Source organism: Oryctolagus cuniculus, chromosome 17 (genome assembly GCF_051225735.1).
Source record: "Oryctolagus cuniculus isolate XC-2025 breed Fujian yellow rabbit chromosome 17, ASM5122573v1, whole genome shotgun sequence".
Taxonomy (NCBI): Eukaryota; Metazoa; Chordata; class Mammalia; order Lagomorpha; family Leporidae; genus Oryctolagus; species Oryctolagus cuniculus.
Genome location: NC_142883.1, coordinates 582,690 through 602,309, shown reverse-complemented (window position 1 = coordinate 602,309; position 19,620 = coordinate 582,690). Strand labels below are relative to the sequence as shown.

At 57.1% G+C, this 19,620-nt stretch overlaps 1 protein-coding gene across 2 annotated transcripts in view; it reads left to right on the top strand.

Annotated features, from left to right (window-relative positions):
• The first annotated feature begins 1,707 nt into the window (after nucleotides 1-1,707).
• Nucleotides 1,708-19,620, top strand: part of FOXK2 (forkhead box K2) — a 62,571-nt gene continuing 44,658 nt past the window's right edge. Inside the window, exon 1 of one of the 2 annotated variants that reach the window (XM_051838821.3) lies at nucleotides 1,708-2,255. In XM_051838821.3, coding sequence (XP_051694781.1) covers nucleotides 1,846-2,255 — 410 coding nt within the window. In that variant the 5' untranslated portion in view covers nucleotides 1,708-1,845. The remainder of the gene's footprint in view (nucleotides 2,256-19,620) is intronic. The other variant, XM_051838822.3, reaches the window with a different exon arrangement.

The following is a 19,620-nucleotide window of genomic DNA, read 5'->3' as shown; positions in this document are numbered from 1 at the left end:
ACTCCCCAGACAGCAGCTACAGCCAAAGCTGGAGGAGCCAGGAGCCCAAAACTTAGTTCCGTCTTCCACGTGGGTGCAGGGACCCATCGCTGCTGCCTCCCAGTCTGCATTCACAGGGAGCCGCCTCAGATCCAGGCACCTGGTGTGGGATGCAGACTTCACAAACGACGACTTTACTGCCGCCCCAGTGTTCTGGTTTTAAAACATGTATCTGTTTGAAAGGCAGAGTTAACGGGTGGAGTGGGAAAAGCAGTCTCCTGTCCACTGGTTCACTCCCCATGTGGCTGCAACAGCCAGGCCTGGGACAGGCTAAAGCCAGGAGCTGCTTCCGGGTCTCCCGGGTGGTGGCAGAGGTCCAAACACTTGGACCATCTTCCACTGCTCTCCCAGGAGCACTAGCAGGGAGCTGGATGGGAAGTGGAACAGCCAGGACTTGAACTAGTGCCACACGGGATGCCTGCATTGCAGGTGTAGGTTAACCTGGTATGCCACAATGCTGGCCCCTTAATCCATCTTTGAAAGACTTACTTGAAAGGCAGAGGGGGAGGGAGGGAGGGAGAGAATGATATGAGAGTGAGTGAATGAATGTCTTCCATCGCTGGTTCTCTCCCCAGATGGCCCCAGCCGCCAGGGCCAGGTCAGGTGGAAGCGAGGAGCCCGGGGTTCCGTGCAGGTGTCACGGGTGGGTGCAGGGACCTGCGCTGTCGCAGGAGGCGGGATCCGAAGAGGAGCCTCAAAGCCGCCCGCTGATGCGGGGTCCCAAGCGAGCGCCACCAGCTCCGCACCCCCGCTCTTAAACGAGAGGGGTCCGCGGTTAGCGCCCACCTAAACCCTCAGGCGCGTGCACGGGTCGTCGTGCTTTTGCTGTCCAGGGCGCGCTGGGTATTCAGCCCGCACCCTCGGGACTCTGCAGACGGGACGGGCACCGTGGGGTCCGCTCTCATGCACCGGACACGCGGACGGTGCGTGCGCCGGCCCCGCGGCCCCCACGGGCGCCCCTGGCCAGTAACCATGAGGACCGGAGGTCATCTTGACTTCGGCGGGGGGAGGGAGGCTCTTTTTTTTTTTTAAACTGTGGGAAATTCTCTCTTTTTTTAACCTGTTGGCATCAAATTAGCAAGACGTTGGCCACTCGGTCGCGGGAGGTATTTCTGGGCATGTTGTGAGGTCGTGCGCGGATGTCACGGCAGCCCGAGACCCCCCAGGCCTTCTGCGGGGCCCCTGGACGGCCAGCCCGGCACACGAGGCTGGGTCGGGCCGCCGCCGCCGCGCCAAGGCCGGGTCCCGCTGACCGCGCGGGCGGAAGGCCGCTTGGCGGCCCGGGCCTGCCCGCGATGCCAGGCGCCGGCGGAGGGGGCCCTGGCCCGCGCCCGCCGTGACCTGGGGCCCGTTCCGCCGCGGCCCTCGGCGCCAGCCCCGGCTCTGCGCCCCCGGCCGCCGAGCCCCCGCCCGGGCCGCGCTCCCCGTCAGCCCGATCCCGCGCGGCTCCGGGACGTCCGCGCCGGGTTTTCCGGGCCGCCCGGGCCGGGCCTGCGTCGGGGCGTCGCCGCCGGACGTGCCGGCCGCTCGGCGCGGCGTGGCTCGCCATTGGCCGGCCGCGGTAGCCCCACTGCCGTGCGGCGCGCCCATTGGCCGGCGCGGCCGTCCGTCCGAGCGGGGCGGGCCCGGCGCGCCGGCTCGGTGCGCGGCCGCGCGTGCTCCCGCCCCTCGCGCCGCTCTCTCGCCGGCCGGCGGCCTCGGCGCGGCCCCTCCTCAGCTCGCTGCGCGGCGGCCGACGACCGCGGCTGGGCCTCGGCCCGCGCCACCCGCGCCCGCGCGGAGCGGCCCGGCGGGCCCACGCAGCCGATGGCGGCGGCCGCGGCGGCGCTCTCGGGCGCGGGCCCCCCACCCGCGGGCGGCGGCGGGGCCGGGGGCGGCGGGTCCCCGCCGGGCGGCTGGGCCGTGGCGCGGCTCGAGGGCCGCGAGTTCGAGTACCTGATGAAGAAGCGCTCGGTGACCATCGGGCGCAACTCGTCGCAGGGCTCGGTGGACGTGAGCATGGGCCACTCGAGCTTCATCTCCCGGCGCCACCTCGAGATCTTCACGCCCCCGGGCGGCGGCGGCCATGGCGGGGCCGCCCCGGAGCCGCCCGCGCAGCCCAGGCCCGACGCGGGCGCGGGCGGCGACTTCTACCTGCGCTGCCTCGGCAAGAACGGCGTGTTCGTGGACGGCGTGTTCCAGAGGCGCGGGGCGCCGCCGCTGCAGCTGCCGCGCGTGTGAGTGGGGCGGGCGGGCGGCCGGGGGCGGGGCCGCGGCGGGACCCGACCCCGCACCCGGGACCCTGGCTGCCCACCCGCCGTCGGGCGCTTGCGTGCGCCGCACGCAGCCGGGACCCCTGCCCACTGCCCCCGAGCCCGCTCCCGCAGGTGCAGCCCCTGGGCTGCGGGCGCCCGTGCGTGCGCGGGGGCTGGCGGGGCCGGGGCGGGCGCGTTCCCCGCCGCGAGGGCGCCCGTCTGCGCGCCGCGGCTCCGGGATCCTGGACGTGGAGAGCCCGCAGCACCCTCCCGCTTCGGGGGGCGCGCGTCCCTGTGACCCGGCCGGCTTGGCGGTGGTGGCGAGGCGTGCGGGGGCCGAGCCCGCAGCTGCCCTGTCCCCGGCCGCCCGGGGGACGCGTGCTTCCCGGGGGCTCGCCTGCACCCCCGCGAGCGCAGCCTTTGTCCGCACTCTGGGATTCCACGCTCTCCGTAGTCGCGGAGCTGCGGGCGGCCGGGGGAGGGGAGGCGGCGCGCGCATGCGCGGGGGTCGCCGCGCGCCGGTGTGTGCGTGTTTGTGCGGGGGAAGCCTGCGTGCGCCCGCTGCGGGCGGCCGGCCGGCCCGTGGTGGCGCGGAAACTCAGACAAGTCAGATTTACCCTGGGCGTTTTGGGGTGTTTTTTGCTTTTGTCTCTCCTTAAACTTTGTTAGCGCGCGCGACCGCGAGAGCGCCCACACGCCTGGAAGGCCCAGCGGCTTGGGTGACAGGTGCCCCGCCGCCCCGCGGGGTGCGCGCGAGCAGACCCAGGGGCTCAGGGGACCGGGTGGTCGCAGCCCGGGTCTTAACAACTGCGCCAAATGCCTGCCCCCGAAATATCCTCGCGTCTCACAGCTGCTTGTGGGGTCGAAAAATCAGTGTAGAGTCAGAAAATGACAACGTACGATTGGGCATTTGGCAGTGATGAGTTCACTCGGTTCACCTTTAAAGTGAATTCATATTTTGTAGTTTGTCTGAGACATGCACAGAGTTTGGGTAAGCGTTTACACAGGTCAGTTGAAAGGGTGGCTCACCACTTTCCTTAAAATGCTAAGTAATGTGTTAAATTTGGAGGGGAGGGGCAAAGATGAGAACAGTGATCTTGTTCTTGGTTGTCATTTTATTTTTAATCAGTGGGTTTTTAAGGTATTTTAAACACTGTGTTATTTGAAAAGCGGAGAAGACGAGACCTCTGCTGGTTTGATCCAGGCAGCTGCTGAGGCGGGGAACCTGGCGCTGCAGCCGGGTCTCCGTGTCGTGATTGCCATCCAAGTGCTTGGGCTGTTAGCAGGAAGCTGGACCAGGACTGCAGCCCGGGGACTCTGATGCGGAATGTGGGTGTCCCGCGTGGCGACTTCGTTGCTGTGTCAGAACACCCCCCCGCTGAGGGGTTTTGGTCAGGTGCAGCTCTGGGGGTGTGGTTTCCAGGAAGCAGGTGACCTCTGGCCACGCAGCCAGGGCTGTGCGGGGCTGTGCGGGGCTGTGCGGAGAGAAAGGCACCTCCTGCTGCTGGAGCCCCCGCGTTGCTGCCGTGGGGCCTGTGCCGGGCGGGGCTCCTGCTCCTGGAGGAGGTGGAATTCCGCTGGAGGGGGCTGTGTGTGTGAGGCTCGGGCCTGGTGGGCAGCGCTTGGTTTCAGGGAAGAGTGGAGAGCGCGTGTTTGAGGACAGGCTTCTTGCCCATGGAAGGCGGGGCCAGCCTTTGGGGAGGCTCTCCTGCGGGAGGTGTGCTGTTGCCGTGGCTACAGCCAAGTGTAACTGGGAAAAGCAAGCAACTCTGTAGCCATTGTCTGTACTTTGAAGATGTCCAGTAAAGTTGACACATTTTCGGGCAGTAAGACCCTAGAATATAGCCAAGTGTAGCTGGAACGGGTTGGGCTTAGCACTGCCCAGGGCGGCGGAGTTTTGCTTTGTAGAAAGAGGACCCTGTTGCTGTGCCGGCCAGCTGCCTGTGCTCCAGCAGCCCTGCTCTGACAGGTGTGTCTACCTGGAGTGGCCGGAGGTGCGTCCCTGGAAGGCTTGCTCTCCAGGAAGTGCTGAGGGGCTGCAGTGACCGGGTCCTGCCCACTGGGCATGGGCTGGCCCGACTCCCGAGAACACGAGAACCAGAGGAGGCAAGAGGGGGAGGCAGCCTGGAGGACAGTGACTGTGGGCGTCCCGAGAGGGTGTCCCCAGGGTGAGGGGGGAGCCGGGGTGCAAGGCGGAGGTGAGAAGGGTGTGAGGCGTGTGGGGGCAGGAGGGCGGCGGTGAGGTTGGGCTTAGAGCAGCAGAAGCCCTGCTCACTGAGGGCCAGAAGGCAAGGAAACTGGAAGGTGCGGTGGGGCCTGGTGGCCTGAGGAGTGGGCGCGTGCCTGGGTTGGAGGGGGCAAGGCAGGAGGAGAAGACCCTCGATCGTCGGCTGGGAAGACATGGGTAGAGCTGGCCAGAGCAGGTCTGGCGTATTCTCTTTACAGTTTTTTAAGGATTTATTTTACTATTTATTTCAACGAGAGGGAGTGAGGGAGAGCTCTTCCACCCAGTGCTTTACTTCCCAGATGGCCTCAGACTGCGAGCGAGTCAGGCTGCAGCGGGAGCTTCATCCCGGTCTCCCACGTGCGTGCAGGGGCCCGAGCACTTAGGCCACCTTCTGCTGCTACCCAGGCCCGTTAGGGAGCTGTGTCAGAAGTGGACGGCTGCTGGTGTCGCAGGTGGCGGCTTCACCCACTGCGCCACCACTGCCCCCAGACCTGGAACTCTTGACAAGCCTGCTAAGCAGAGCTGAGGTTCTAGGACTGGGAATGCCAGATCCAAGGCAGAGGGCGAGTGTTTCTCTTTCAGAGCTACGGTTATGTGTTCTGGTGGCAAATTGAGATATGTTGTTAATCACTGGTTTGTAGACATTGGGGACATAGGGCAGCTGTTCTAACATAATCATTAGTTTTTTAAGTTGAAAGTCAGGGTGGGCCTGGGACGCCTGCATCCCGTATCCGAGTGCCTGTGTTCAAGTCGCTCTGCTGCTGCTTCAGGTCCCTGCAAGGCAGCAGGTGTGGCTGGGTCCCTCTGCGCTGAGCCCCTGGCTGCCGTCTTCAGCCTGGCCCAGCCTGGGTTGTGGTGGGCATTTGAGGGGTGAACCAGCAGGTGGGAAGTTGCTCACTTGCTCTCTGTTTTTCTCTGGCTGTGATTCAGTCACTTCGGTCTCTAGTATTTTGAGGAATACGCCTCGGAAGCCCAGCACCCTAGCGGTCATTTGTACAGGGACTGTGGGCAGACGCTGAGAACAGGCTCCTGGACAGACTGGGGACGAGTGCAGCCGCCACCTAGCCCCTCTCCCATTAGTCCCCTGCTGCGCCGCAGGGGCCGCGTCTGCTTTCTCTGCCGCATTGTCCCCAGTGTGACGCTGTGGGTGTGTGCAGAGGCCCTTCAGGCTCTGACGTGTTAGAGACCCCCCACCCCCGCCGCGGCCCCCTGTCTGGTTCTGCTGGGCACTCAGCCCTGCTACACGGAGAGGGTCCTGCTGGGGGCTGCTTTCTGCCTTTTGTGTGGGTTTTCTGGTTAGGTTGCTTTGTTATGGAAGTGTAGCGGAATACAAACACTGGTGAGAGATCTGGTCACCTCTCCTTTCTGGAGGTCTTGAGGCCTGCATGGCATGTGGGCCCCCTAGGAGGGGTTGGTAAAGAGCCATTCTCAGAGCCAGCCTGGCCACAGCCCCTTCTGCTCTCAGGCTCAGGGAGGCAGACCGGGGCTTCTCGGCGTCCACAGTGCTGTCCGTCTGCTGTCCCTCCTCCTCTGGCGCTGTCTTGCATCGCTCTCCCGTCTTCTGAAGAGGCGACCAGGTCCTCTGCACGTTGGCACCCAGGATGGTGCTGCGCCCTCGCCCGGTGCGTCCTGAAGCGGGTGTGCCGTGAATCCCTGACCTGCACGTTGCCGCTGGGCGTGTTTCCAGGTCGGACGTGGCCTCCGTGTGGCAGAGCAGAGTTCTCCACGGTGAGCATGCAGCGGTCCTTACCTGCTGAAGACAAAGTTGTTTGTTTTTCGTAGGAGTTTCTAAAACAGGGAAGCTTTGGTGAAAGCAGTTAGCATGTTGAATAGTTGTTTTGTTTGAGAGGTAGAGTTTCGCACAGAGAGGGAGACAGAGAGGTCTTCCATCCGCTGGTTCACTCCCCTAATGGCTGCAACAGCTGGACCTGGGCTGATTTGAAGCCAGGAGCTTCTGCCTGGTCTCCCACACAGGTGCAGAGGATGGTCCTTGGGCCATCCTCTACTGCTTTTCTAGACCACAGCAGAGAACTGGATCAGAAGAGGAGCAGCTGGGACTTGAACCAGTGCCCATATGGGATGCCAGCACTGCAGGCGGAGGCTTAGCCCACTGTGCCACAGCACTGGTTCCTGAACAGTATTTTTTTTTTTAATCTATTTTTCATGTATTTGAAAGAGAGATCTTCCAGCTTCTGCCTCACTCCTCGGTTGCCCATGGTACTCGGGACGGAGTCAGGTTGCAACCAGGAGCCAGGAGCTCCTCCTGGATATCCCGTGTGGGCGGCAGGGGCGCAACCCCTGCGCCATCACTGCTGCCTCCCACGGTGCGCACAAGCAGGAAGCTGCGTCGGGAGCGGAGCTGGCACCTGGAGAGGGGGTGCTGGAGTCCAGCGCTGTCTTAGTGCTGTGCAGACACTTGTCCCGTGAGCAGTGTTACCATCAGTTTGAACATTTTTGTGTGGCTCTTGTTTTCTTTCTTTTTTTAAAAAGTTTTATTTATTTGAGAGATAGAGTTACAGACAAAGAGACGGAGAGTCAGAGAGAGAGAGAGATCTTCTATCTGCTGGTTCACTCCCCAAATGGCTGCAAGGGCCGGAGCTGAGTGGATCTGAAGCCAGGAGCCAGGAGCTTCTTCTGGGTCTCCCATGCAGGTGCAGGGGCCCAAGGACTTGGGCATCTTCCACTGCTTTCCCAGGCCACAGCAGAAAGCTGGATCGGAAGTGGAGCAGCCGGGACTTGAACCAGCGCCCATCAGGGATGCCGGCCCTGCAGGTGGTGGCTCTACCCACTGCGCCACAGTGTCGGTCCTTCTTGTTTTCTTTCACATTTGTTTTTTGGAGCAACTTCCGGTACCTTCAGCAGTAATACAATGAGCTTCCATTCCAATTTTGGTTCTAATTTTTAATGAGGAATTTTGAATTTGCTAATGAGATAGAAAGTACAAGGGCATGTCTAAGGCGCACGTTGGCATTTTCTGATTTGAAGCAGGCTTTGAGCACTAAAGTGGGTGTTCCTGCTGTCACCCTGGGCAGTGGTGCTCAGGGACCCAGCAGGCACTGCCCTTCCTAGTTAGCGTGAGTTGTCCTGGGCTGGTTCTGGATTTGGCTTATTGGCCTAGGCGGTGTGCTGTCTCTCATGTGTGAGATTAGTCTGGGTGCCGAGTTTCCTGCTTAGTCTGCACGCTGGGTTTTGTGTGTTAGCTTAGACTGGGTGCTGGGTTTTGTGTGTTATTTATTCTTTAAGATTTATTTATTTACTTGAAAGTCAGGCAGAGGCAGCAAGAAAGAGAGAAGTCTTCCATCCCCTGGTTTACTCCCCAAATGGCCTCAGTAGCTGGAGCTGCGTTGATCTGAAGGCAGGAGCCAGGAGCTTCTTCTGGGTCTCCCATGTAGGTGCAGGGGCCCAAGGACTTGGGCATCTTCTATGGCTTTCCCAGGCCATAGCAGAGAACTGGGTAGGAAGTGGAGCAGCCAGGACTCGAACCGGTGCCCATATGGGATGCAGGCACTGCAGGTGGCGGCTTTACCCGCTATGCCACAGCAACAACCCCTCGTGTGTTAACTTAGACTGTGTTGTTTTGTTCTTTTTTAAAATATTTATTTACCTGAAAGAATTAGAGAGAGAAGGAGAGGCAGAAACAGAGAGAGGTCTTTGATCCGTTCGCTCACTCCCCAACTGGCCGCGGTGGCTGGAGCTGTGCCGATCCAAAGCCAGGAACCGGGAGCTTCCCCCAGGTCTTTCCACGTGGATGAGGGACGCAAGGACTCAGGCTACCCTCCAGTGCCTTCCCAGGCCACAGCAGATGGCTGGATCGGAAGTAGAGCAGCCAGGACTTGGACCGGCGTCCATATGGGATGCCAGCACTGCAGGCAGCGGCCTCACCCGCTATGCCAGAGCACTGGCCCCTGTATTGGGTTTTATATGTCTCTGTTGATTTTTTTTTTTTTTTTAATTTGAGAGATAGAGTGTCCATTGGCTGGTTCACTCTCCAAGTGCCCAAATGGTCTCGAGCCACATCAGGGCCCCAAACCTGGGCGCTGGGAATGCAACCCAAGTCTCCCACAGGGGTCTGGAACCCACCCACTTTACTCATCACCGCTGCCTCCCAGGGTCTGCATTAGGAATTTGGAGGCTGTGGCCAGAGTTACATATTGAACCCAGGTGAGCACCTGCCCTGGCTGTGTGGCTTGGTCGGAACAGGAAGGTACCACGTTGCAAATTCCAAGAGACAGTCTGAGTTTTGCTGCACTTTGTCATTTGAGATAGGATGGTTATGTGTGTCTTACCGAGCACAAACCGTGATTCTCACGGTGCCTCTGCCTGCTGCTCCTCCCCTGGACATGTAGAAATACAGCAGTGGTGCTGCTGGCCTCCAGTGGGTGGAGGAATGGGGTGCTGCTGCTCATGTCCAGGGGTACACAGGACACCCCCACTGCAGAGAGTGATCGAGCAAAGAGATGGGGTGGCCTGCGGTTAGTAACGCTGGGCTGTCACTCGTGGCCCACTGGCCCGTGGGTGGTCGGTGACGCTGGGCTGTCACTCGTGGCCCACTGGCCCGTGGGTGGTCGGTGACGCTGGGCTGTCACTCGTGGCCTGCCGATTTGTGAGCTTTGATGACTTCTGCAAGTGGTGCCTGCGCTTTCTTTACCAGAGCGTTTGTTCATGGTGAATACGGGCCTGGGAGTGGAGGGGCTGCGCGTGGTGGCGTCGCTGGCTGTGTGCTGGCCCCACTGGGGGGTTGTCTGGATTTAGGCTCAGCTGAGCGGTTGCAGTGCAGAGTGAGCGACGGCCCAGGAGGCCGACTGGGTGATGAAACACTCATCTTTGACTGTTTGAACACATGGAACACAAAAAACCTTAACAAGTAGATTGGAGACTAGTTTTTCCTTGTATTTTTCAGAATAATAGCATGTTGAAGACCTAGGGGATGTTTCAGAAATACCGTGGGCACTTGATGCCGCTGTTAGGATGCCACTCGGGGTGTCTGCCTCCCGTACCAGAGATCCTGGTTTGAGTTCTGACCCTTCCACTTTTTTTTTTTTTTTTTTTTTTAAGATTTATTTATTTACTTGAAAGTCAGGAGTTACACAGAGAGAAAAGGAGAGGCAGAGAGAGAGAGGTCCTCCATCTGCTGGTTCACGCTGGTTCACTCCCCAGCTGGCTGCAACGGCTGAAGCTGAGCCAATCCGAAGCGAGGAGCCAGGAGCTTCTTCCAGGTCTCCCATGTGGGTGCAGAGGCCCAAGCACTTGGGCATCTTCCACTGCTTTCCCAGGCCACAGCAGAGAGCTGGACCTGAAGCGGAGCAGCCGGGATACAAACTGGCGCCCATATGGGCTGCCGACACTGCAGGCGACAGTTTTACCCGCTATGCCACAGCACCGGCCCCAGAGCCCTCCACTTTCTTTCTTTCCTTTTTTTTTTTTTTTTAAGATTTATTTTATTTATTTGAGAGACAGTTACAACAAGTGGTAGAGCCAGAGAGAGAGAGAGAGGTCTTCCATCCGCTGGTTCACTCCCCAGATGGCTGCAATGGCTGGAGCTGAGCCGACCTGAAGCCAGGAGCCAGGAGCTTCTTCCTGGTCTCCCACGTGGGTGCAGGGGTCCAAGGACTTGGGCCACCTTCTACTGCTTTCCCAGGCCATAGCAGAGAGCTGGATCGGAAGAGGAACAGCTGGGACTTGAACCAGCACCCATATGGGATGCCAGCACTGCAGGCAGCAGCTTTACCTGCTATGCCACAGTGCCAGCCCCCAGACCCCTCCACTTTTTTTTTCTTTTTCTTTTTCTTTTTCTTTTTCTTTTTCTTGTTTTTGTTTTTGTTTTAAGATTTTATTTATTTATTTGAGAGGTAGAGTTAGAGACAGTGAGAGGGAGAGACAGAAAGTTCTTCTCTCCATTGGTTCACTCCCCAGGAGGCCGCAACGACTGGAGCTGAGCCAATCGGAAGTCAGGAGCCAGGTGCCTCCTCCCAGTCTCCCATGCGGGTGCAGGGGTCCAAGGACTTGGGCCACCCTCCACTGCTTTCCCAGGCCATAGCAGGGAGCTGGATCGGAAGAGGGGCAGCCGAGACTAGAACTGGTGCCCATATAGGGTGCCGGCGCTGCAGGCAGAGGATTAACCTACTGCGCCACGGCACTGGCCCCAACCCCTCCACTTTCAATCCAGCTTCCTACTCTGTGAGTCAGCAGATGAGAGCTCAGGTACCTGGTGGGTCCCTGCTACTTGTTTGGAAAACCTGGATTTTTTTTTTTTTTTTTTTTTTAAGATTTAGGTAGAGTTACAGACAGTGAGAAAGAAACAGAGAGAAAGGTCTTCCGTCAGTTGGTTCATTCCCCAAATGGCCGCAATGGCTGGAGCTGCGCCAGTCCGAAACCAGGAGCCAGGTGCTTCTTCCCAGTCTCCCATAAAGGTGCAGGGGCCCAAGGACTTGGGCCATCTTCCCAGGCCACAGCAGAGAGCTGATTTGGAAGAGGAGCAGCTGGGACCAGACCGGCACTCATATGGGATGCCGGCACCACAGGTGGAGGATTAACCTACTGCGCCATGGCGCCGGCTCTGAAACCTGGGTTGCGTTCCTGGCTCCTTGTTTCAGTGTGGCCCAGCCCTGGCTGTTTTGGGCCATCTGGGGAGTGAGGCAGCAGATGTAAGGTCTCTCTTGTCTCTGTCTCGGTCTCTCTCTCTGCCTTTCAAATAGTGAAAACAAATACATTTTAAAAATATCTTAGGGCTGGCACTCCCTGGCCGCAGCAGAGAGCTGGCCTGGAAGAGGGGCGACCGGGACTAGAACCTGGTGTGCCGGCGCCGCAAGGCAGAGGATTAGCCTAGTGAGCCGTGGCGCTGGCCTGCTCCACTTCTGATCCAGCTCTCTGCTATGGCCTGGGAAAGCAGTAGGAGATGGCCCAAGTCCTTGGGCCCCTGCACCCGCGTAGGAGACCTGGAGGAAGCTCCTGGCTCCTGGCTTCTGATTGGCGCAGTTCCGGCCGTTGCGGCCAATTGGGGAGTGAACCAGCGGATGGAAGCCCTTTCTTTCTCTCTCTCTGGCTCTGGCTCTCTGGCTCTCCTCTCTCTGTAACTCTGACTTTCAAATAAATAAATGTTAAAAAAAAATCTTAGCTGACTTTGCCTTTTTCTTTTTTTAAACATTTATTTATTTGAAAGGCAGAGTTACAGAGAGGCAGAGAGGTCTTCCACTCGCTGGTTCACTCCCCACAGGTCCCCAACAGCTGGAGCTGTGCCAATCTGGAGCCAGGAGTGTCTTCTGGGTCTCCCACGTGGGTGCAGGGGCCCAAGCACTTGGGCATCTTCTGCTGCTTTCCCAGGCCACAGCAGAGAGCTGGACTGGAAGAGAAGCAGCCGCAGTGTGAACTGGTGCCCGTATGGGATGCTGGCACTGCAGGCAGCAGCTTTACCTGCTGTGCCACAGCGCCGGCCTCTGTCTTTGCCTCTTGTAGCTGTTGGAGGGTAGGATTCTGAGCACTGTTTTGCCATCACTGGGGCCAGTGCAGGAAGATGTGGCTTATTTGTCCTGACTCCTGCTGGCATTTCTTGTTCCCACTTTGCCAGGTCTCGCTCTGCAGACACGGCCTGTGTGGCACGTGCATTCTGTGGGCTGGCGCATAGATCTTCAGGTTGTATTTCCTGGGACTGATGCCCCTCTTGGCCTTGAGTGGCTCCAGGTGCTTGTTAGGACTCAGATGTTTGTTGCTGACCGTGTTCGATGTAGGCTTTAAATTTGGCCTTGGTGAATATGGCACTGCATGACACGGCTCTAACGTTTACTAATGCTGTGTGCCAAATTAAATTCCCTCTGATTCTACGACGGCTCTCACATTCCTTGCTGTTTTTGTTGGTGGTAGACCGTCCAAAATGGCTTTTCTGTTTCTGCACTTTGTGTTTTTAAACTTAAAGATGACTGACACTTGGAGGGATAGTCCATGGGAGCCTGGGTGCTCATGGTCAGGATTTACTGAGCTGGATAAAATGCCCCGCACGTGTGGTGCTGGTGGGGCGTGGCTGCGGTCTGTCTCAGCGACGTTGGGCTGGGCAGTGGCTTCTCTGGAGTGTGCCTGAGCCTCTCTCGTGTCCTTCTTGTCTTTCCTGCTCCCACTGGACGGTGCATGGGCCCGGGCTCCGTGGGGCAGCGGAGAGGCAGAGCTGTCGCAGAGCTCTGGGACACCACACTGGAGCATGTCCTTTTCCAAGCCAAGTGGTCTCCAGTTCTTTGCCTCTCCCTTTCCCTTGGGATCTGGCTCTGCAGCAGTCAGCTCCGCTCCTGTCCGCGGGTCGGCGAGGCCCCGAGTGTAGCCTGTCACTCTTCATGGAGCTTCCATCTGTTCTCTCTTACAGGGTGTTTTCAGAATGTGTATTTTCTTTTTGACACAAACTTAGCTGTTAACCACTGGATGTCAGTGTTGTGTAGTGTGTAAAGCTGCTGCCTGCAACACAGGCCTCCCATGTGGGCGCTGGTTCGTGTCCCGGCTTCTCCACTTCAGTCCAGCTACCTGCTAATGCACCTGGGAAAGCAGTGGAAGATGGTCCAAGTGTTTGGGTTGCTGCACCCATGTGAGAGACCTGGAGGAAGTTCCTGGCTCCTGGCTTCAGACCGGCCTGACTCGGGCCATTGCAGCCATTTGGGGAGTGAACCAGCAGATGGAAGACTCTCTGTCTCTCTTTCTTGCTCTCTATAACTCTGCCTTTCAAATAAATAAATAAATATAAAAAATTGATAGTTTGTGCATCCGTATTTTTACCAGTAATAATGTATTCTGTGGTTAGACTTTCTTGGAGTAGATTGGTCATTTTATTTTTAAAAATTTAATTATTTGAAATGCAGAGAGCAAGAGATAGACATGACAGAGGTCTTCTGTCTGCTGGTTCACTCTCCAGATGCCCCCTGACACCTGCGCCTGGGCCAAGCCGAAGCTGGGAGCTGAGAATTCAGTCTGGGGCTCCCAGCCCTCTCAGGGTCTGCACCAGCAGGGATCTGGAGCCAAGGATCAAACCCAGGCCTTTCCCATATGGAACCTGGGTGTCTTTGGCATTTTAGCCAGTATGCCAAATGCTTGCCCCCTCCCCTTTTTAAGATTTTATTTATTTGGAAGGCAGAAAATTACAGAGAGGAGGAGAGAAAGATATCTTCATCTGCTGGTTCACACCCCAAATGGCCACAATGGCTGCGGCCGGGCTAGGAGTCTGGAGCCCTGTCTGGGTCTGCCACATGGGCGCAGGGACTTGGGCCATTTTCTGCTGCTTTCCCAGGTGCATTAGCAGGGAGCTGGATGGGAAGTGGAGCAGCTGGGTGTCTTGAACTGTGCTTCTGGGGTATGCCAGCAACCGTTATACATCTGAAGATATTTTCTTTATGATTATGTGTGGGTTGCATTTAAGTATGTTTCTTAAATTTAAAGCAGTCTATTTTTTTTTTTTTTTTGACAGGCAGAGTTAGACAGCAAGAGAGAGAGAGACAGAGAGAAAGGTCTTCCTTTTGCCGTTGGTTCATCCTCCAGTGCCCGCCGCGGCTGGCGCACTGCGGCCGCTGCACCGCGCTGATCCGATGGCAGGAGCCAGGTACTTCTCCTGGTCTCCCATGGGGTGCAGGGCCCAAGTACTTAGGCCATCCTCCACTGCACTCCCAGGCCACAGCAGAGAGCTGGCCTGGAAGAGGGGCAACCGGGACAGAATCCGGCACCCAAGCAGTCTATTTTCAACTAACGGTAACTTTAAAAGGATATAAAACTCTCTTGTATGCCTCCTTCTTTTTCTCTTTTGGTTCTCACAAGTGGTGTCTGTGCCATGATTTGCATATGGTCTGAATGTGTCCCTAAAGTACAAGTCCTGGAATGTGGTCCCCAGTGTGTCAGTGAGGGTGGAGGTGTGGTCCCCAGCATATGTGTGTGTGTATGTGGGGGGGGATGGAGGCGTGGTCCCCATTATGTGCGTGCGTGTGTGTGTGCGTGCGTATGTATTATGGAGGCGTGGTCCCCAGGGTGTCATCAGGGATGGAAGTGTGATCTCCAGCGTGTTAGTGGGGGGTGGAGGTGGGGTTCCCATCGTGTGTGTGTGTGTGTGTGTGTGTGTGTGTGTGTATGGAGGCATACTCCCCAGCATGTGTGTGGAGGGGAGAGATGGAGGTGTGGGGGGGTGGAAGCGTGTCCCTAGTGCGTTGGGGGGATGGAGGCATGGTCCTCAGCATGTGTGTGTGGGGACAGAGGCGTGTTCCTAGCATGTTGGAGTTGTGGTCCCTAGAGTGTCAGTGGGGCTGCAGAGGCATGGTCCCCATGTGTTGGGAGGTTGGTGGACCTAGGAAGAGATCCTTAGGTTTCTGGGGCTTTCCAAGAGAGCTGGGCCTTGGGAGTGATTAAGGGAGCTCTTATGGGACCCCTGAGCTGCTGTGGATTCCCGTTTCTTTGTTTTAAATTTCCATTTATGTGAAAGAGGGTGGCTTGTGGCCCTGCTGTAGTGGCCATCTGCCGTGGGGCCCTCACCAAGCCTGCGCTTGCCCTGGTGTTTCCAGAACTGAGCTCTGTCTTCCTAGAGCATTAGTGCCTGCCCAGGGGTTTGGTTGCAGCAGTGAAAAATGGATGATGCCGTCTTTGTGCACTGTGTGCCAAGTAACACTTTCAGACATGTGTCTTTTGGATAGGAAATCAAAAGTGAAGCTCTGAAGAAAAATTACAAGAACACAGTACTTTCATATTTGCCTTCACTGTATTTCTTTATATGGTGTTGAGTTACTCTCTGTCCTGCTTTTTTTTTTTTTTTTTTTTTTTTTTTTTTTTTTTTTTTTTGACAGGCAGAGTGGACAGTGAAAGAGAGACAGAGAGAAAGGTCTTCCTTCCGTTGGTTCACTCCCCAAATGGCTGCTACGGCCGGCGCTGCGCTGATCCGAAGGCAGGAGCCAGGTGCTTCTCCTGGTCTCCCATGGGGTGCAGGGCCCAAGCACTTGGGCCATCCTCCACTGCACTCCCTGGACACAACAGAGATCTGGCCTGGAAGAGGGGCAACTGGGAAAGAATCTGGCGCCCTGACCGGGACTAGACCCCAGGGTGCTGGCGCTGCAGGCGGAGGATTAGCCTAGTGAGCCGCAGCGCCGGCCCGTTGTCCTGCATTTCAATCTGAGGCTAAACCTGTTTGGGAGTTTCTTTAATTTCTCCTTCATTAAGAATTTTTTCTGTAAAGAAGTGTGAGGTTTGAGCCTAGCTATTTTTTATTTATTTATGAGAGGTGAGGGAGAGAGGGGGAGTTATCCACTGGTTTATTCCCCAAATGCCCGCAAGAACTGAGACTGGGCCAGGCTGTACTCAGGAGCCAGGCGCTCCACCCAGGGCTCCCACGTGGGCGGCAGGGACCCAAGCACCTGAGCTGTCACCGATGCCTCCCGGGTGCGCGTTCGCAGGAAGCTGGAGTCAGGAGTCAGGCAGGGCTCAGACCCAGAAGCTGCGGCTGGACGGCTGGGCTGAATGTCTGCCCCTGCTCTGGGTTTTGGGCGGCATTTGCCATGTGTAAATCTCAGTGGGTGTATTTTTTTTTTTTTTCCTTTCAGCACTTTAACTGTGTCATCCCACCGTCTTCTGAGGAGAACCCTGCCATCAGCCTTGCTGTCTGGATTCTGTCTTCGTCTTTGGACAGTTTGATAATATCTGGGTTCTGTTACTTCACCCTACTTAACGTTTTTTGCGCTTTTTGGATTTGCAGGTTCTTTCACCAAATGTTGGGATGTTCGTCATGTTTTCAACTATTCTTGCCACCCTTTTGAGCTTTCCTTATTGCGTGTGTTGACTGCTACGTGGCATCCCACAGGTCTTTAGTCTGTTCACCCTTCCTCATTCTCTACTTTCTCCTCCACAGACTTCATGATTCCACTCTTTCTTCATGTCTTTTATTTTTTTTTTTAATTTATTTTATTTACTTGAAAGAGTTACAGAGAGAGGTAGAGACAGAGAGAGAGGTCTTCCATCCGATGGTTCATTCCCCAGATGGCTGCAATGGCCAGAGCTGCGCCGATCCGAAGCCAGGAGCCAAGAGCTTTTTCAGGGTCTCCCATGTGGGTGCAGGGGTCCAAGGACTTGGGCCATCTTCCACTGCTTTACCAGGCCACAACAGAGAGCTGGATAGGCAGAAGAGCAGCTGGGACTCGAACCGGTGCCCATATGGGATGCCAGCACTGCAGGTGGCGGCTTTACCTGCTCTGCCACAGTGCCGGCCCCTCTTCATGTCTTTTAAACAAAGAATTTTTTATTTGAAAGAGTAACAGGGAGGCAGAGGGAAAGGTGGGGATGAGGTGGCGGCACAGGAGATCGTCCGTCTGCCAGCTCACTCCTCAGATGCCCACAATACCCAGGTCTGGTCTAGGCCGAAGCCAGGAGCCTAGCGGTCCAGCCTGGTCTCCTGTGTGGGTGGCAGGGACCATCCTCCAGGGCCTTCCCAGGCGCGTTAGCAGGAAGCTAAGACTCAGACTGGCTCTGTATAGGGTGAGGGTGTCCCACGGGATAGCGCAACCCACATGAGCACAATGCCCGCCCCAAACTTTGTCATTTCAGTCATCCTGTCTTCAGATTTGACATTATTTCCTTGGATTTTCAAAAAAGATTTATTTATTTATTTATTTTAAAAATCAGAGTTATATGAGAGTTATAGCCAGTGCTGGGCCAGGCCAAAGCCAGGAGGTTTAACTAGATCTCTCCCATGGGTGTCAAGGGTCCAGACACTTGGGCCATCTGCTGCTACTTAGAAAGCAGCTGGGGCCGGCGCCGCGGCTCACTAGGCTAATCCTCCGCCTAGCGGCGCCGGCACACCGGGTTCTAGTCCCGGTCGGGGCGCCGGATTCTGTCCCGGTTGCCCCTCTTCCAGGCCAGCCCTCTGCTGTGGCCCGGGAGTGCAGTGGAGGATGGCCCAGGTGCTTGGGCCCTGCACCCCATGGGAGACCAGGAAAAGCACCTGGCTCCTGGCTCCTGCCATCGGATCAGCGCGGTGCGCCAGTCGCATCGCGCTGGCCGCGGCGGCCATTGGAGGGTGAACCAACGGCAAAGGAAGACCTTTCTCTCTGTCTCTCTCTCTCTCACTGTCCACTCTGCCTGTCAAAAAATAAAAAAAAAAAAAAAAAAAAAAAAGAAAGCAGCTGGACTGGAAGTGGAGCAGCTGGGACATGAACCTGTGCCACAGGCGATGGTTTTACCCACAGCGCGGCCCCATTCTTCTGTGTGCTCAGATATGCTGTTGAACTCTTATGAGTTTTTCATTTTGTTTATTGTACTTTTGCTCTATGATTTCTTTTTTTTTTTTTTTTTAAGATTTATTTTTTATTTGAAAGATTTGCACAGAGAAGAGAGGCAGAGAGAGAGAGAGAGAGGTCTTCTATCCGCTGGTTCACTCCCCAAATGGTCACAACTGCCAGAACTGAGCTGATCCGAAGCCAGGAGCCAGGAGCTTCTTCCATGGGTTCAGGACTTGGGCCCTCCTCCACTGCTTTCCCAGGCTGTAGCAGAGAGCTGGATCAGAAGTGGAGCAGCCAGGACCTGAACCAGCGCCCCTATGGGATACCGGCACTGCAGGTGGTAGCTTAACCCTCTAAGCCACAGCACCAGCCCCTGCTCTATGATTGCTGTTTGGTTCCTTTTTTTTTTTTTTTTGACAGGCAGAGTGGACAGTGAGAGAGAGAGAGACAGAGAGAAAGGTCTTCCTTTGCCGTTGGTTCACCCTCCAATGGCCGCTGCGGCTGATCCGATGGCAGGAGCCAGGTGCTTCTCCTGGTCTCCCATGGGGTGCAGGGCCCAAGCACTTGGGCCATCCTCCACTGCACTCCTGGGCCACAGCAGAGAGCTGGCCTGGAAGAGGGGCAACCGGGACAGAATCCGGCGCCCCGACCGGGACTAGAACCCGGTGTGCCGGCGCTGCAAGGCGGAGGATTAGCCTAGTGAGCCGCGGCGCCGGCCCTGTTTGGTTCCTTTTTACAATTTCAGTCTCTTCAGTGGTAGTCCTGTTTTGTTCATACACTGTTTTCCTGTTCTCTGAGTGTTCTATTTTCTTTGCTTTTTTGAGCATACTGAAGTAGATTGTCTTGTCTCTGCTGTCTAATGTCTGGCCTTCGTCAGGGTGATTTCTGCAGTGTGTGTGTGTGTTCCTGTGAGTCTACTCTCCTGTTTCCTGTGTGTCTACTCTCCTGTGTGCCTGGAGTCTACTCTCCTGTTTCCTGTGTGTCTACTCTCCTGTGTGCCTGGAGTCTACTCTCCTGTTTCCTGTGTGTCTACGTTCCTGTGTGCCTGGAGTCTACTCTCCTGTTTCCTGTGTGTTGCCATTCTGCTTGCTGTTGCCGAGAACTGGGCGTCTGACTGTTACCTGGGGTTCTCCTCCCTGGGTGTGCTGTGTGTGTAGGCTGTAGGCAGCCTGTATCTTACGGCTTTCCTGAAATACTGTTGCAGAGAATGTACCTTGACTCTGTGGTCCCCCCACTCTGGGACCCGTGTTTGTGGCCAGGGGTTTGGCAGAGGTCCCTCGAGAGCCACAGGCTCTACCGTCTGCAGATGGACCCTGTGCCTGGGCGCGCCTTCCTCGTGGCCAGGCCTGCTCTTTGCTTAGGGATCAGCTGCAGGGCAGAGCTCAGACCCCTCAGGCCTTGCCTGAGCCTTTCTTCTCGAATGCTTGGAACCCTTCTTGGCGGGGTTCTGAGCGAGCAGAGCAGAAGAGGTGGCTCCGTGGCAGTCATGCCCTAGACAGAGCAGGCGCGGGCAGTAAGTTGGGGAGGTCTCCACCAGCCTCTGCAGGCCACTGCTCAGGAAGAAGGCTGTGACTGCAGTCAGCCCTGGGCTGCCGGCCGGGGGCCGTGGGTCTCGTGTCAGGAGAGCGCTGTCCGCCGGCCGGGGGCCGTGGGTCTCGTGTGAGGAGAGCGCTGTCCGCTGGCGGCCGTGGGTCTCGTGTGAGGAGAGCGCTGTCCGCTGGCGGCCGTGGGTCTCGTGTGAGGAGAGCGCTGTCCGCTGGCGGCCGTGGGTCTCGTGTGAGGAGAGCGCTGTCCGCTGGCGGCCGTGGGTCTCGTGTGAGGAGAGTGCTGTCCGCTGGCGGCCGTGGGTCTCGTGTCAGGAGAGCGCTGTCCGCTGGCGGCCGTGGGTCTCGTGTGAGGAGAGTGC